The sequence below is a fragment of the Piliocolobus tephrosceles genome, chromosome 4, assembly GCF_002776525.5.
Source record: "Piliocolobus tephrosceles isolate RC106 chromosome 4, ASM277652v3, whole genome shotgun sequence".
In the NCBI taxonomy this organism is placed as follows: Eukaryota; Metazoa; Chordata; class Mammalia; order Primates; family Cercopithecidae; genus Piliocolobus; species Piliocolobus tephrosceles.
This window is the reverse complement of record NC_045437.1, coordinates 163,010,550-163,024,711: the sequence shown is the minus strand read 5'-3', so window position 1 is coordinate 163,024,711 and position 14,162 is coordinate 163,010,550. Positions and strand designations below refer to the sequence as shown.

Below are 14,162 nucleotides of genomic sequence, written 5' to 3'. Positions count from 1 at the left end.
GATAAATGTAACAAAGATAAACTGTGGTATCAGGCCTGGTACGGTGGCTCATGCCTGTAGTCCCAGCACTTTGGGAGGCCGAAGGTGGGTGGATCACCTGAGGTCAGGAGTTAGAGACCAACCTGGCCAACTTGGTGAAACCCCGTCTCTACTAAAAACACAAGAATTAGCCGGGCATGGTGGAGCGTGCCTCAGGCTACTCAGGAGGCTGAGGCAGGAGAATTGCTTAAACCCAGGAGGCTCAGGTTGTGACGAGCTGAGCTTGCACCACTGCACTCCAGCCTGGGCGACAGAGCAAGACTGTCTCAAATAAATAAAGTAAATTACAGGACTTGCTGAATAAAGTTCGTCAGAAGAGGGTCCAGAATTGAGCCCTAGAAAATATTGACATTAGGAATAAGAGCAAAGGAGGTAGTAGATGAAGCCAGTGAAGTCAGAGGAAAATAGTGTGTGATGTCAGGAAAACCAAGGGAGGAAGGTGTCTGCGAAAGATGGAGTGGTCAGTGGGTCAAATCACAGCGTCCCCGTAGGGGTTTTTGTCTGCTCACGTAGTGCACAGGCGGGCCTCTAACCTGCGTGGTGCTCATCACATTGTTCTCGCTCACTAGAGGAAGCACACTGAGGGCAAGGGCCTGTTCTGGTACATCCTGGCATCGTGCCTGGCACATAACAGGAATTCAGGAAGCATTTACTGGATGCAGTTTTTAAAAAAAATCAGACTTGGACCATGGCTTACGTTCCGAGAAATAAAGCAATAGCAGCATTCATTATAGGAGTCTGAGGTGCCTGCATAAAAAGTTCTGTTCATGGCTATCTTCCCGTCTATCCCTTACTGTAAACATGTCTCTTGTGAAACATTGTTAAGAGTAGTGATTTGCTCAGATAAGACTGAAAAGCACTGTTATAAGGGGTACGTGGCAGATTAAATGAACTTTCGTGACCCATGGAATCGAGTCATTCTTTCTTTCTTTTTTTTTTTCTGTGTGAAAATGTGTTCCAAGTTAGAGACACTGTTATAGGAGGGTATTTGGAATGGAGCAGTAGGATTAAATGCCCCCTAAAAATAGATACAGTGACATGAACCACGTAGCAGATACTATGACATGAGATGTATCTTCAGACAGTATTGCTAGCATTACTGATGAATATTAGTAAAGCTAACTGAAGCTTAGCTCCGCTTCATAACTCAAGCATTGAATATTAGATTATTTGATTGGTTGCTTGGTCCATTCTTTTTTTTTTTTTTTTTTTTTTTTTGAGAAGGAGTTTCACTCTGTTGCCCAGGCTGGAGTGCACTGGCGTGATCTTGACTCACTGCAGCCTCCTCCTCGCAGGTTCGAGTGATTCTCCTGCCTCAGCCTCCTGAGTAGCTGGGATTACAGGCATGTGCCACCACGCCTGGCTAATTTTTGTATTTTTAGTAGAGACGGGGTTTCACCATCTTGGTCAGGACGGTTTCAGTCTCTTGACTTTGTGATCCACCTGCCTTGGCCTCCCAAAGTGCTGGGATTACAGGCGTGAGCCTCCGTGCCCGGCCAAGGTTGGTCCATTCTTTTAACAAACTTCTCCCTTTGGCTTGCGAGGCTCTGTTTTAAGTGAGTTCTGTCAGAATTGAGGAGAGGAAGTATTATGAATACAGGTCTTATTTCAGTAGACATTATTCATTCAATGCAGTGAGACCATACTTGTCAGTAGGGACCGGACCACATTAGCAACGATCTATAGACAATCCCCGCCATGAAGACTAGTTTAGTTTGCAGTAAGGTTGTTGGTAACTGGCTTAGTCAGTTGTGTTTTTTATGTATTTTTTCCTCTTGCTGGGGCATTGGAAATATCCGAAAACCCAATTAAAATGGCTTAGAAATAATGGGAATTTTTGGGGCTCACATAATAAAAAATTTAAATAGTGGCCCTGATCCATGCTCACAGCGTGTCCCCGGGGATCTGTCTGTTCTCTCTCTCCTGGTTGCCTCCCTTGGGGACGGACGCAGGATAGCTGCCGGCTGCTCCCAGAGGTACGTCTTTTCTGTTTGCTTTTTGTGGGAAGGTGCTCTTTCAAAAAAATGGTCTTTATGGTGGAGTTTACAGATTGTTGGTAGTGTGGTCCGGTACTACTGACAGATAAGCATGGTCTTACCCAATTAAAGGAATCCATACCAAAAGTGACTGTCTAATGAAGTAAGACCTGTATTCATACCACTTTCTCTCCTCGTTCCTGACAGAACTCTCTCAGAACAGCCTAGCAAGCAGAAGGCAGTAGAAGTTTGTTAAAAGAATGGGCAGTCCAGCCCACCAAATAATCTAATATTGAGTGTTTGGATTATGGAGGGAAGCTAAACTTCATCCCCTGTGAGGCACCCATCCTGGGCTTCACTCACGCTGGACTAGGGTGGGTCACGTGCCCGCCTCTAAACCAGTTTCTGGAGTTGGGAGGGTGGAATTAGAGCTGAAGCCTTCTTCCTCCCCTCTACAGCCACATCGGACTGGGCTGCTTGTAACACACGTGTGCTCCATGGGGGGTGTGCACCCAGGTAAACCGAGGGGCTCTTACCCAGGAGGGAAGGGGCACTGGGTGGTTAAAAACAGCAAATGTCACCTTGGCAAAAAAAGAAAAGATGTTTTTTATGAGAGAAATAAAAAATTAAGCAGTCCTTCCAAACTTTCCAGAATATAGATATAATGGAAACTTTTGTATGTGCGAATGATTACTTATGTATGTAGGGATGTAATATATAAAATATAAAAATCATCTTTCATCCACATAAGATCGCCCTGATTTGTAGCATTTGCTGATTTCTGTGGTGTAAATACTCCTACCGTGGCTGATGCCAGGCTTCCAGCATTATATGACTGAGCACAGAGCTGTGCAGGGATGAGTAGCATCAGCAGGTGCAGCCGGCTCCCGGCACCACTGCACAGATCAGTGCACCTTCAGGTGCCCAAGGCTCTGAGCAGGGGCAGACCAATGCTACTTTTTATAGAGAGAGTAAAGCCTGTCATGTAAGACCATTTATGTGGACTTTTCAGGACACGTGGGGTAAACACATTTATTTAGTAGCATCTTGACTAATAACAATTTCCTTGGTCTAAACCTCCCAATAGCTTTTTGGTTCTAAATTATTATTTTTCCACCTAGATTTTTAGACATTAGCTCACGCATTTTTTATACAGGCTTTCTGTATTAGATTAGTTGGTTTTTGCATGTTTTCAAATGAAAAGTGCTTAACAGCAGAGTTACACTTAAAGTAGTTATGTTAAGGTAATTCATAATAATGAAGATGGGCAGATTGCTGTTTTTTGAGCTTCTTACTGAGGCTAATAGTCTTAAGTTACATCATGAGCCTTAAGAGCCAGTGTTTGCATATGGGATGTATACCACGAGCTTCTAGAAGCTGGAATGTGGTAATTTTGTTATAGAAGATTTTATTTGACTCGTTCCTCATTTCAAGATGAGTTGAGAAAAGCTGGGTACTCTCAAAGTTTTTTAATAGTTTATTTTCTGCTTTATATGCTGCTATCTCCTAGTTGATATCTTGAATGGTGGTTGATATAGGGAATCACATTTTTTTTTTTTTTATTACTAGTTCGGTTAAAACACTGATATTTGTGAAATGGCTATTTCTGTTTGTAAAGATAGACCAGTGTCACAGAATTGAACTTACTGGCTAATGGAGAGACTCAGAATGGCCCATCTTCCTTGGTCCTGCAAGAGTAATAAAAAATCCACAAAATACTACTCTGCCACCTTACTTTATTTACAAAACACATTCTTGGGCATATTTCAAATCGAAGTCTCGTTTCTGTGACACTGGGTTTTGGTTTTCTTTCTCTGCCATTGTAAACTAGCTGGTCTGTGTTAGATAAGCTTTTACTGAAGTAATATTTTGTCTTCCCCTGTAGCATTCTCTTTCTTGAGTGACCTTAGGACAGGGTACAGAATGAAATTATATGCTCTGCAGCACTCATGAGGACACATTCATTTACTTGCTGCCAGATCATCAGGTTAGCCTTGTACTTAAGCAAAAACGCTGCTGCATTTGTGCCAAGTCAGCCTTTTCCACAGGAAAGTCATCTGTATTTGACCTTTTTAGTAGAAAATGGAAACAGTTACTTTCTGCCATACCTTTAGTGAATGATAGGAGACCTATTTCTGTACAGAATACATTGGAACCTCACTAGTCCGTTATTGGTAAATCGTGTACAGTGTTCATCTGTCTTGATTTTGTTTCATTCAAGAGGTATCAGTTGCTGAAGGGAATCACTTGTGCTTTCTTCTCACTCATCAGGTGGTCCTGTTGCTGATGGTCCCTGAGATCACAGTTGGCTTCCAGCTTCTCTTAGTTGACATCCTGAATGGTGGTTGATCTAAGGAATCACATTTCTTTTTATTACTAATTTGGTTAAAACACTAATATTTGTGAAATGGCTATTTCTGTTTGTAAAGATAGACCAGTGTCACAGAATTGAAGTTATTGGCTAATTGAGAGACTCAGAATGGGCTATCTTCCTTGGTTAGCATTTATTTAGCACCTTCTCTTTGCCAGGATCTAAAATCTTTAAGCTGAATTAATGTTGAGTTGTATAAAGAATTTAGTATGTCAAATAATTTGTAGAATTCTTAGTAACAGAATAGGATACAAAGCAGTGGAAACTTCTCAGCAGGTATTTCAAATTGGATGGCACTTCCTCCCCTGTAGGAAATATGGAAGGTATAAGAACTGCTACTAGTTATGCAGAAATTTCAGTTCAGTAACCAAAAGTTACTGATATACTGCTCCCCCGACCCCATCCCTTTAAAAATAATAAACAGGGGCCGAGTGTGGAGGCTCATGCCTGTAATCCCAGCACTTTGGGAGGCTGAGGTGGGTGGATCACTTGAGGCCAGGAATTCAAGACCAGCCTGGCCAATGTGGCAAAACCCCATCTCTACTAAAAATACATAAAAATTAGCTGCACGTGGTGGTGCATGCCTGTAATCTCAGCCACTGGGGTGGCTGAGGCATGAGAATCACTTGAACCTGGGAAGTGAAGATTTCAGTGAGCCGAGGTCATGCCATTGCACTCCAGCCTGGGTGACAGAGTGACTCTGTCTCCAAAAAAAGGGATGAATAATGGTAATAATAATAAACAGAAATGCTGTCTCTTTTTGTTTTCTTTTTTGAGGCAGTCTTGCTGCAATGCCCAGGCTGGAGTGCAGTGGCGCGATCTCAGCTCACTGCAATCTCTGCCTCCTGGATTCAAGCCATTCTGCTGCAATGCCCAGGCTGGAGTGCAGTGGCGCGATCTCAGCTCACTGCAATCTCTGCCTCCTGATTCAAGCCATTCTTCTGCCTCAGCCTCCTGAGTAGCTGGGATTACAGGCACGTGCCATCATGCGCGGTTAATTTTTGTATTTTTACTAGAGACAGGGTTTCACCATGTTGGCCAGGCTGGTCTGGAACTCCTGACCTCGGGTGATCTGCCCTCCTTGGCCTCCCAAAGTGCTGGGATTACAGGCGTGAGCCACTGTGCCTGGCAAGAAATGCTGTCTCTTAAGCAAAGAAAAGGTCCCTCTCCCCGCACGTGGTGATTCTAAGTGTGTTTTTAAACTTAAAATTAAACTACTGTTGTTTTTAGGAGGTTGCTCAAAGAAGTACAGTCTTTAAAACAACCATACCTGAAGAAGAGGAGGAGGAGGAAGAAGCAGCTGGAGTGGTTGTTGAGGAAGAACTTTTCCACCAGCAGGTATTACTTTATTTATTTAATATATTTTATTTAAAATTTTATTAACAGAATTACATGAAGACCAAGAGTGTGTTTGGGTTTTTCCCCTATCAGTTGATGAACCAGAGCAGTTATCTACCAAGTGGGGTTTGTATTCCCCAAAGGGATATTCAAGGTGATACTTTAGGGTACTGGAAGAATATGTTGACACTTTTATTTTTATTTTTTCTCATACTACCAAATTTCAGTTTTGTCTTTTGTTTTCTAATGTGCATTATGTGTTATAGTAAAACATGTCTATGGATTGGATGTTTTGCCCCCAAACTTGTTTACTCTGTGGGGTTCTATGATTAAAAAGTTCAGATCACTAATTTTAGAGCAAGCATCTGCATATAAACTTTAAAAAAACAAAGTAATATTCAACTTCAGTGTGAAACACAATTCTTGCTCTATTAAGTTCCTAATCATTATCTAATTGCAAGATAGATTTTAGCTGATGGTTGGGCTTTTCAGAGCCCTTGAAATAAAGAAACTCCAAACTTGGTTTTAATTATAATTAAATTGGAATTATTAATAACTAATGAGCCTTCAGTTTATATTCTCAAGCTGTTTGAGTCTGATCATTAATCAAAGTGTCTACCCTTATCCTGATAAGACTTTGTCTCCATGGCTCCAGATTTTTAGTCTGAAGTCTGCTTTGCTTCATTAGCCTTAGTCCTGATCTAAATAAACACTGTCTCATGTATTTAATCCCCAGGGTTGAGAACCACTTGAGGTGGGTTGCATGAAGTAGCATGAATTTTTTACGTAGATACCTTCTCATACGTTTAGGAGGAATATTTTAAAACATATACATTGCACTTAGCTTACAAGAAACAAGCACAAGTTCCATTTTCTGTGCTTAAATAGGAAACATCATAATTACTAGAAGTAAAATAATTATGTAAGAGAGAACTCACAGCGCCAGACAAGTGGCTCAGCATGAGTTATAGCATGTCAGATGCTAGAGGAGGTACTCCAGGCCAGCAGAGTAGTTGAGAAGAACTCTGGGAGGTGATGCTTGTCCACTGATTTGAAGGATGGGTAATTATTTGAGTATTGGAGAGAAGGCAGATGATGGTGTTGTGAGGATGTTGGAATTATCTGTCGCTTCACTAACAGACCACCCTAAAGCTTAGTGGCTTAAAACAGTTGATTTCTTACTTCCCATAATTCTGTGGTTTGACTGGGCTCAGCTGGGCAGTGTTTCTGTTCCACATGCTGCGCACTGAACTCAATCAAGCAGGCTGCGTTCAGCTCAGAGGCTGACGTGGGCTGGAATATCTTTTAGGTCTCTTTCTGTGTGGATTTCTACAATTTAAGAGTTCAGCCAAAGCTTCTTTACAGCATGGCAATTGTCTAACAGAGTAAGTGGAGAGTACCAGCTTTCTTTTTTTTTTTTTTTTTTTTTTTTTGAGACAGAGTCTTGCTCTGTTGCCAGGCTGGAGTGCAGTGGCACAATCTCAGCTCACTGCAACCTCCGCCTCCCAGGTTCTAGAGATACCCCTGCCTCGGTCTCCCAAGTTGCTGGGATTACAAGCATGTGCCACCACGCCTGGCTAATTTTTTATATTTTAGTAGCGATGGGGTTTCACCATGTTGGCCACGACAGTCTCAATCTCAAGAGAGTACTGAGTTTCTTAAAGGTTGGGCCCTTTGTCCCTTCTACAACATTCTCTTAGTCAAAGTTACGAGGCCAGTCCAGATTCAAAGTGGGGGTAAATAGTCTCCCCCTGTTGGTGGGAGGAATGGCAAAGAATTCATGGTGATCTTTAACTCACTACAGAGGATGTGTAAAGACTTAACGCGGCCGGGTGCGGTGGCTCAAGCCTGTAATCCCAGCACTTTGGGAGGCCGAGGCGGGTGGATCACGAGGTCAGGAGATCGAGACCATGGTGAAACCCCATCTCTACTAAAAATACAAAAAGTTAACCGGGCACGGTGGCGGGTGCCTGTAGTCCCAGCTACTCCGGAGGCTGAGGCAGGAGAATGGCATGAACCTGGGAGGTGGAGCTTGCAGTGAGCCGAGATCGCGCCACTGCACTCCAGCCTGGGCGACAGAGCAAGACTCTACCTCAAAAAAAAAAAAAAAAAAAAAAAAAAAGAGACTTAATGCACCAAGTATATCCGTTCATTCAGTTATTTTGTAGGGTTTTTGTGAGAGAGAAATGAAGTTGAAAGATTGGGATTAAACTAGCATAGTCTGGAATGCTTAGGGATGTAGCTTCTGTACAATTTGGAACAAAGGAGAAATTAAGACTGCATTTTAAAATACCACTGGCCAAGCTGAATCAGAGGGACTAACTCCGGAGGGGAGATTCCAGAAGCACTAAGGGAATATCTAATGGAGATTTATTAAGGCTTGGTGACTAAACTTGAGGGTGAGAGAAGAAAAAAAATAAAGATATATGAGGTTTTTAGTTTGTGTGATCACAGAAAATAATGATACCAAGGTTCATAAGAGGGAAGATGGAAGGGCAGAACAGGTGTGTGAACTTCATATTTGAGGATGAATCCAATCACGTTTTGAATTGATTAGAAGTAGTTTGGTGACCTTCAAAAAACTAGTTTTAGTTCAGTCATTGGTGAGTCACAAGTCATATTGTGAGGTTGTACGAAATTAATGAGTGATAAAGAAATGGATAGAGGCGCCACGTTGACTTCACCTTGGAGGACAAATCCACTGCAGATGGCTTGGGGTGTGTAAGTTCAGGATCAAGCAAGCCGTAGTCTGCGATGTGGTTGTTAAAGCTGATCCACTGATCTCCTGTTTCTTAAGTTATCAAAGGAAGTTATTGAACAGTGGTTTTCAAATTGAGCTGCATATTAGAATTACTTTAAAATTATATATAGATAGCTACCCTTTCCCAGTAAAATGAGAAATTCTCATATGATTGATCAAGGGACCTAGATCAGAATTTTTTGTTAAACTTCTCAGGATCTGAATGTGTAGCCAGAGTTGACAATTACTGTTCTGGAATTTGCTGGAGGTGGGGGTGGGTATTCTAGAAAAAAGTCCAAAAAGAAGGTTAGAGGCCAGACACAGTGGCTTCTGCCTGTAATCCCAGCACTTTGGGAGGCCAAGGGCAGGTGGATCACTTGAGGCCAGGAGTTCAAGACCAATTTGGCTAACATGGTGAAACCTCGCCTCTACTAAAATTATAAAAATTAGCTGGGTGTGGTGGTGATGCACATCTGTAGTCCCAGCTGCTCGGGAGGCTGAGGCAGGAGAATCGCTTGAACCCAGGAGGTGGAGGTTGCAGTGAGCCAAGATCGCACCACTGCACTCCAGCCTGGGTAACAGAGTGAGACTGTGTCTCAAACAAACAAACAAACAAAAAGGAAAAAAAAGATTAGAAAAGATGAGAGATGATAAAGGGCCCTTATTTGGTTTTGTAGCATCCCTGCAGTTAAAAGGTTTTGTCTTATTTTAAAATACTGTCATCTGTTTCTTTAGTATTAATTTTTCCTTCTGTTTTCCTCATCAGGGAACCCCAAGAACATCCAATAGAAGCTGTGCAATTATGTAAAATTCTCATCAACTGTCTTCCTCAAAATAAAGAAGTATGGTAATCCTTACCTGTATACAGTGCAGAGCCTTCTCAGAAGCACAGAGTATTTTTATATTTCCTTTATGTGAATTTTTAAGCTGCAAATCTGATGGCCTTAATTTCCTTTTTGACACTGAAAGTTTTGTAAAAGAAATCATGTCCGTACAGTTTGTTGCAAGATGTGAATTATTGACACTGAACTTAATAACTGTGTACTGTTTGGAAGGGGTTCCTCACATTTTTTGACTTTTTTTGTACGTGTGTTTTTTCTTTTTTTTTTAAGTTCTGATGAGGAGGGGAGGGTGAATAAACCACTGTGAGTCTCAGTGTAATTTGAAGATTGCTTCATCTAGACCAGCAATCTGCTCTTCATTATTCTCTGCTATATATAAAACGGTGCTGTGAGGGAGGGGGACGCATTTTTCAATATACTGAACTTTTGTACCGAATTTTTTTGTAATAAGCAATCAAGGTTACAATTTTTTTTTAAATAGAAATTTTGTAAGAAGGCAATATTAACCTAAGCACTCTGGATGATGGATTCCGCAAAACTTGGTTTTATGGTGACTGCTTCTCTTAGATTCTTAATTCATGAGGGGGTGGGGGAGGGACGTGGAGGGTTTCTCTATTAAAATGCATCCATTGTGTTTTTTAAGATAGTGTAACTTGCTTAAATTTCTTATGTGACATTAACAAATAAAAAAAGCTCTTTTAATATTGATGTACTGTCCTTTTTAACCCTTTAAAAACAGATTTTGAGGGGAGAAAAGTATTGTTTCAGTTTTTGCTTTTGATAAAAATATAATTTGACTTGTTTGAACTGGATTTTTCTTTAAGTCTTTGCCAGTTGAGGAAGATAAGCTATTTTGGGGTCTTTCTGTATTTAATTGTCAATAACAACAATAATAAAAGCAGTAATCATAACTAATGTTTTTGAGTCAGATATCATGCTCAATGCTTTATTACATTTTTTAGCTTATTAACAATAAGGCCTTTCAAAATTTCTTCAGGAAAACCAAATAGGGACAGTAGAAAATATTGAGGAAGACATTCCTTGTTTTTTTTTTTTTAAAGACAGAGTCTCACTCTGTTGCCCAGACTGTAGTGCAGTGGCGTGGTCTTAGCTCACTGCAGCCTTGGCCTCTCCTGGGCTCTGCCTCCCAAGTAGCTGGGACTATAGGCACACACCACCATGTCCAGGTAATGTTTTTGTATTCTTAGAGAGCATTTTGTTATGGTTTTCCATGCTGGACATTCCTAGTAAAAGAAAAAATGGGGAGAATATTTTAGAATATAATTCTGTCTTTTAAAATAGGAAGGGCAGAGAAATTGATTAAAAACCACCTTTTAGAGGAATAACATGAATGCTATGAAATACAAGTGTGCTGTGTGTGCGGTAGCTTTATTATATATGGTGCTCATTGTAGTGTCATTTTGTGTGGCTTTGGGGAGGTTTTGTTTTGATCGCTTTAGTTAAGTGAATTCATCTTACAGGAAGTGCAGATACCTGAACCCTTCCTAGACTGGGCAGATTGTATTTCAGAAGCTAACCCTAGTCAGTGTTTGTTTTTCTCTTAAAATATTCCTGCAGTAAGCTGCACAAAGACGACCAGCTTTCACTTGAAAATAACTCACAAAGCCCCAGAATTACTGTGCTGCACAGATTTACTGCATACTTTGGTGCCATCACAGACACAAGATAAATAAATGCTGGGTTAGAAATTCTGTCTGGTAAAGCAGATCAAATGATAACTTCTCAACGCAGATTTATCTTCAGAGTGAGAATGGGAATACAGCACACAGCCAAACTCAGCTGTGAAACATTTTGCCACAAGATGGGGTTCTTGTCATCAAAATACATTCTAGGTGCTTTTATTGCTGGATAAATTAGGTTATAAAAGCCAACACTTTAATTAATTTGGGCATTAAGGAAAATTGGCAGTTGTAACATAGTAGAATAGTGTGTATGCTTCGGAAATTGAGAGTACAATTGCAGGGCTCAACATAGTTTAGTGCCCCTGGATGTGTGGCAGTAGTAGATTCCTGAGTCTGTTTAGACTGACAAACTGGACTAAATTGAGGTTTTCTGAAATTGAGCTGCACCTAAGCCCATTCCCGCAGAACATGAGCGAGCCAGAGGGCACGCTGCCATTCCGTATATTAAAATCAGCATCTCTGCATGAAATCGACGTTAGGCATACAGCATGTATACACATTTTTGGATTATTTAACTATTTGATAACAGGCATGATTCACGTTTTCCCCTTGTTTTGTCTTCAGTGTTTGTTTTCACCTCTGTTGAGGTTTGGATTTATTATAATTTATTTATTTGTTTTTTTCTTTTGAGACAGAGTCTCACTCTTGTTGCCCAGGCTGGAGTGCAATGGCGCAATCTTGGCTCACCGCAACCTCCGTCTCCCAGGTTCAAGCGATTCTCCTGCCTCAGCCTCCTGAGTAGCTGGGATTACAGGCGCCTGCTGCCACGCCTGGATACGAATTTATTTTTATTCCCTTTGTTCAGGTCTCATCTCTGTGTTCTTCATTAAGAAAATTTTGGATGTTCTTATTTTGTTGAGTATTATTTCATCCCCACTGTCTATTCTTTTCTTCTGGGGTTTCTTTTATACCTATGTTGAACCTGTCCTGTTTCATATAATTTAGGTTTCTCCATGCTATATTCTCAGTTAACTCCTTTGTATTTATCTCACTGATTCTGTTCTCAGCCCTGTCTCCTCTGTTTATTTCAGTCATTGAGCTTTTTAGACTTTATTTTTGTTTCCGAAGTTGTCTTTGATTCTTTCTCAAATTGATCTTTTTCATACTTTTTTATTATAGTTTTTATATTCTTTTATGAATCATTTAACCATATTTATTTTATAGTTTCAGTTCTATTTTCGTGAGTTTTGGGGAATGCCAGTTTTTCTGTTAGCTGTGTCCGTTGACTCTCCCAATGATAGTTGGCTTCCTCATGGAGGTTTTTTTTTTTTTGAGACGGAGTCTCGCTCTGTCACCCAGGCCCTCATGGAGTTTTTAGGGTTGTGAACACATCTCTAGCAAGGGCTGTTTTGTGAGTGATCTGTGTCCCAGGGTTTTGATGGTATTGCTGCAGAGGAATTTGGGAGTTTCCTGTGCCAGAGTCCCAGGACCATTTTTGGGTCACTTTCGCACCTCATGGTAATACAAATCTACTGTGACACTTACATGCACGGTTCTTCTGTTCTTCTCGTAGCTTCCTCATCCTGCCGAAAAGCGCTGCGCCCCTACCCCGCCGGTAGTTTGTCTTTGCTCTAGGCTGACAGGCAGTATTCTGGTAGCGTGGGGCTGCAGGGAGCAATGTAAGGTTCTGTGCTTTGTTCAACAATCTCACTTCTGGGTTTCTAGGTTCTCTCCCTTGCAAGGACCCAAAGCCGTTTCCTATTCCCAACTACCAGCCCTTAAGGCTTATATTCCAGATTTTGAGTTCTTTGTGGCACCTGGACATTCTTGTTCTTTCTTTAAAGCTTGGCTCTATTAAAACAAAAATTTCGTTCCATTTTCTCAATCTTGTCGTGGGAGGAGGGGTCGTCCGTGTCATTTTAATCTGCTGTCGTACATGAGTGTGTGTGTGTCTGTGTATGTTTAAGAGAGAGGATTATTCTAAATCATGTTCCTCCTGAGTTTCAATCTTACCCAGCATCCTTTTCATCATATCCTAAATTACAAAGACATTTATTTGGATGCCCCTTCTTGCCAAAACACATGATAAAATGAGAGAAATTGAACAGACTCTTTAAATAATCCATACCTTCTGGATCATTGGCTTCTAAACAAAATGCAGATTGTTTCTTTTTAATTCCATTGCATGAAGTAACAACGTGGAATCTTAGGAGGTGCTGCCAGAGGGGATGTTTCGTAGGGTTCAAACTGTTGAGTCCCTGAAGCAAGGTTCTTGGATCTGCGGTGTTTATCCAGGAAAACCCAGAATTCTGAAGTTGGGACTGACTGTCCTTCCCTGTCTACCAAATTAGGGGGAAAAAAAATTCCATGGAAAAAAAGGTACTGAAGGAGGTAGTTGTTAGAATTTTGTGTTTCTTCTATTTGGCTGCCTTACTGGAGGGGACATTCAGAGCCAGATTGATGAAAATGAGGAAAATACGTGGCAAAATACATGCAGAACTCACAGAAGTCATATTTCAAGTTCTCGGGGAGACAGCTTCACATTAGCAGTATGGAATGGGGAGAGGGATTAACGGGGAACAGTGGATGCTGCTTTGCTGTCCTGGAGGGTCAGAGTGAGGACAGAGAACAATCTTAGAGGCAGATCGGTAACCAGTTTGCCCTGGAGCCATGCATCGGATCTACACTCTGGGTCTGATGTAGAATCCCCGCACCGCCTCCCTCCTACCCCGCACCGCCTCCCTCCTACCCCGCACCGCCTCCCTCCTACCCCGCACCGCCTCCCTCCTACCCCGCACTGCCACAATAATGCATTTTCTTTCACTTTTAACAGCACGTAAATCCTGTCCTCTCCTGACACTTCTCCAGAGACAAAATACACCTCTCAATTTAGGGAGACAGCCTGCTCAGTAGCTTAATTACTTAATAACAATAAAACACATATTCACCCAGATTTATGATGTGAGTGCTTCCTCCACCAATCTGAATTGGAATTCTCAGTTTAAATGCCAGCCAAGTTTGCTTTTAGAGAAATGCCGCTTCTGTTCCATTTTGGGTTTTTAAATACTTACTTTGGCTGCGTATTACTCCAAATGAGCTGCAGTCTGTCAAACCGGAAGATTTCTCTGCATTTATATGTCATTTTCTTAAATACTAGTGTTGATTTTTTTTTTTTTTTTTTTTTTTTTGATGAAAAATAAATTCCCACTTGCC

At 41.2% G+C, this 14,162-nt stretch overlaps 1 protein-coding gene across 1 annotated transcript in view; it reads left to right on the top strand.

The window, feature by feature from the left end:
• LMNB1 (lamin B1) overlaps positions 1–10,014 on the top strand; it is a 58,547-nt gene extending 48,533 nt beyond the window's left edge. The window contains exons 10-11 of the mRNA XM_023197022.2: positions 5,617–5,724; positions 9,231–10,014. Of these exons, the coding sequence (XP_023052790.1) occupies positions 5,617–5,724; positions 9,231–9,272 (150 nt within the window). The 3' untranslated portion in view covers positions 9,273–10,014. The remainder of the gene's footprint in view (positions 1–5,616; positions 5,725–9,230) is intronic.
• Positions 10,015–14,162: the final 4,148 nt, after the last annotated feature.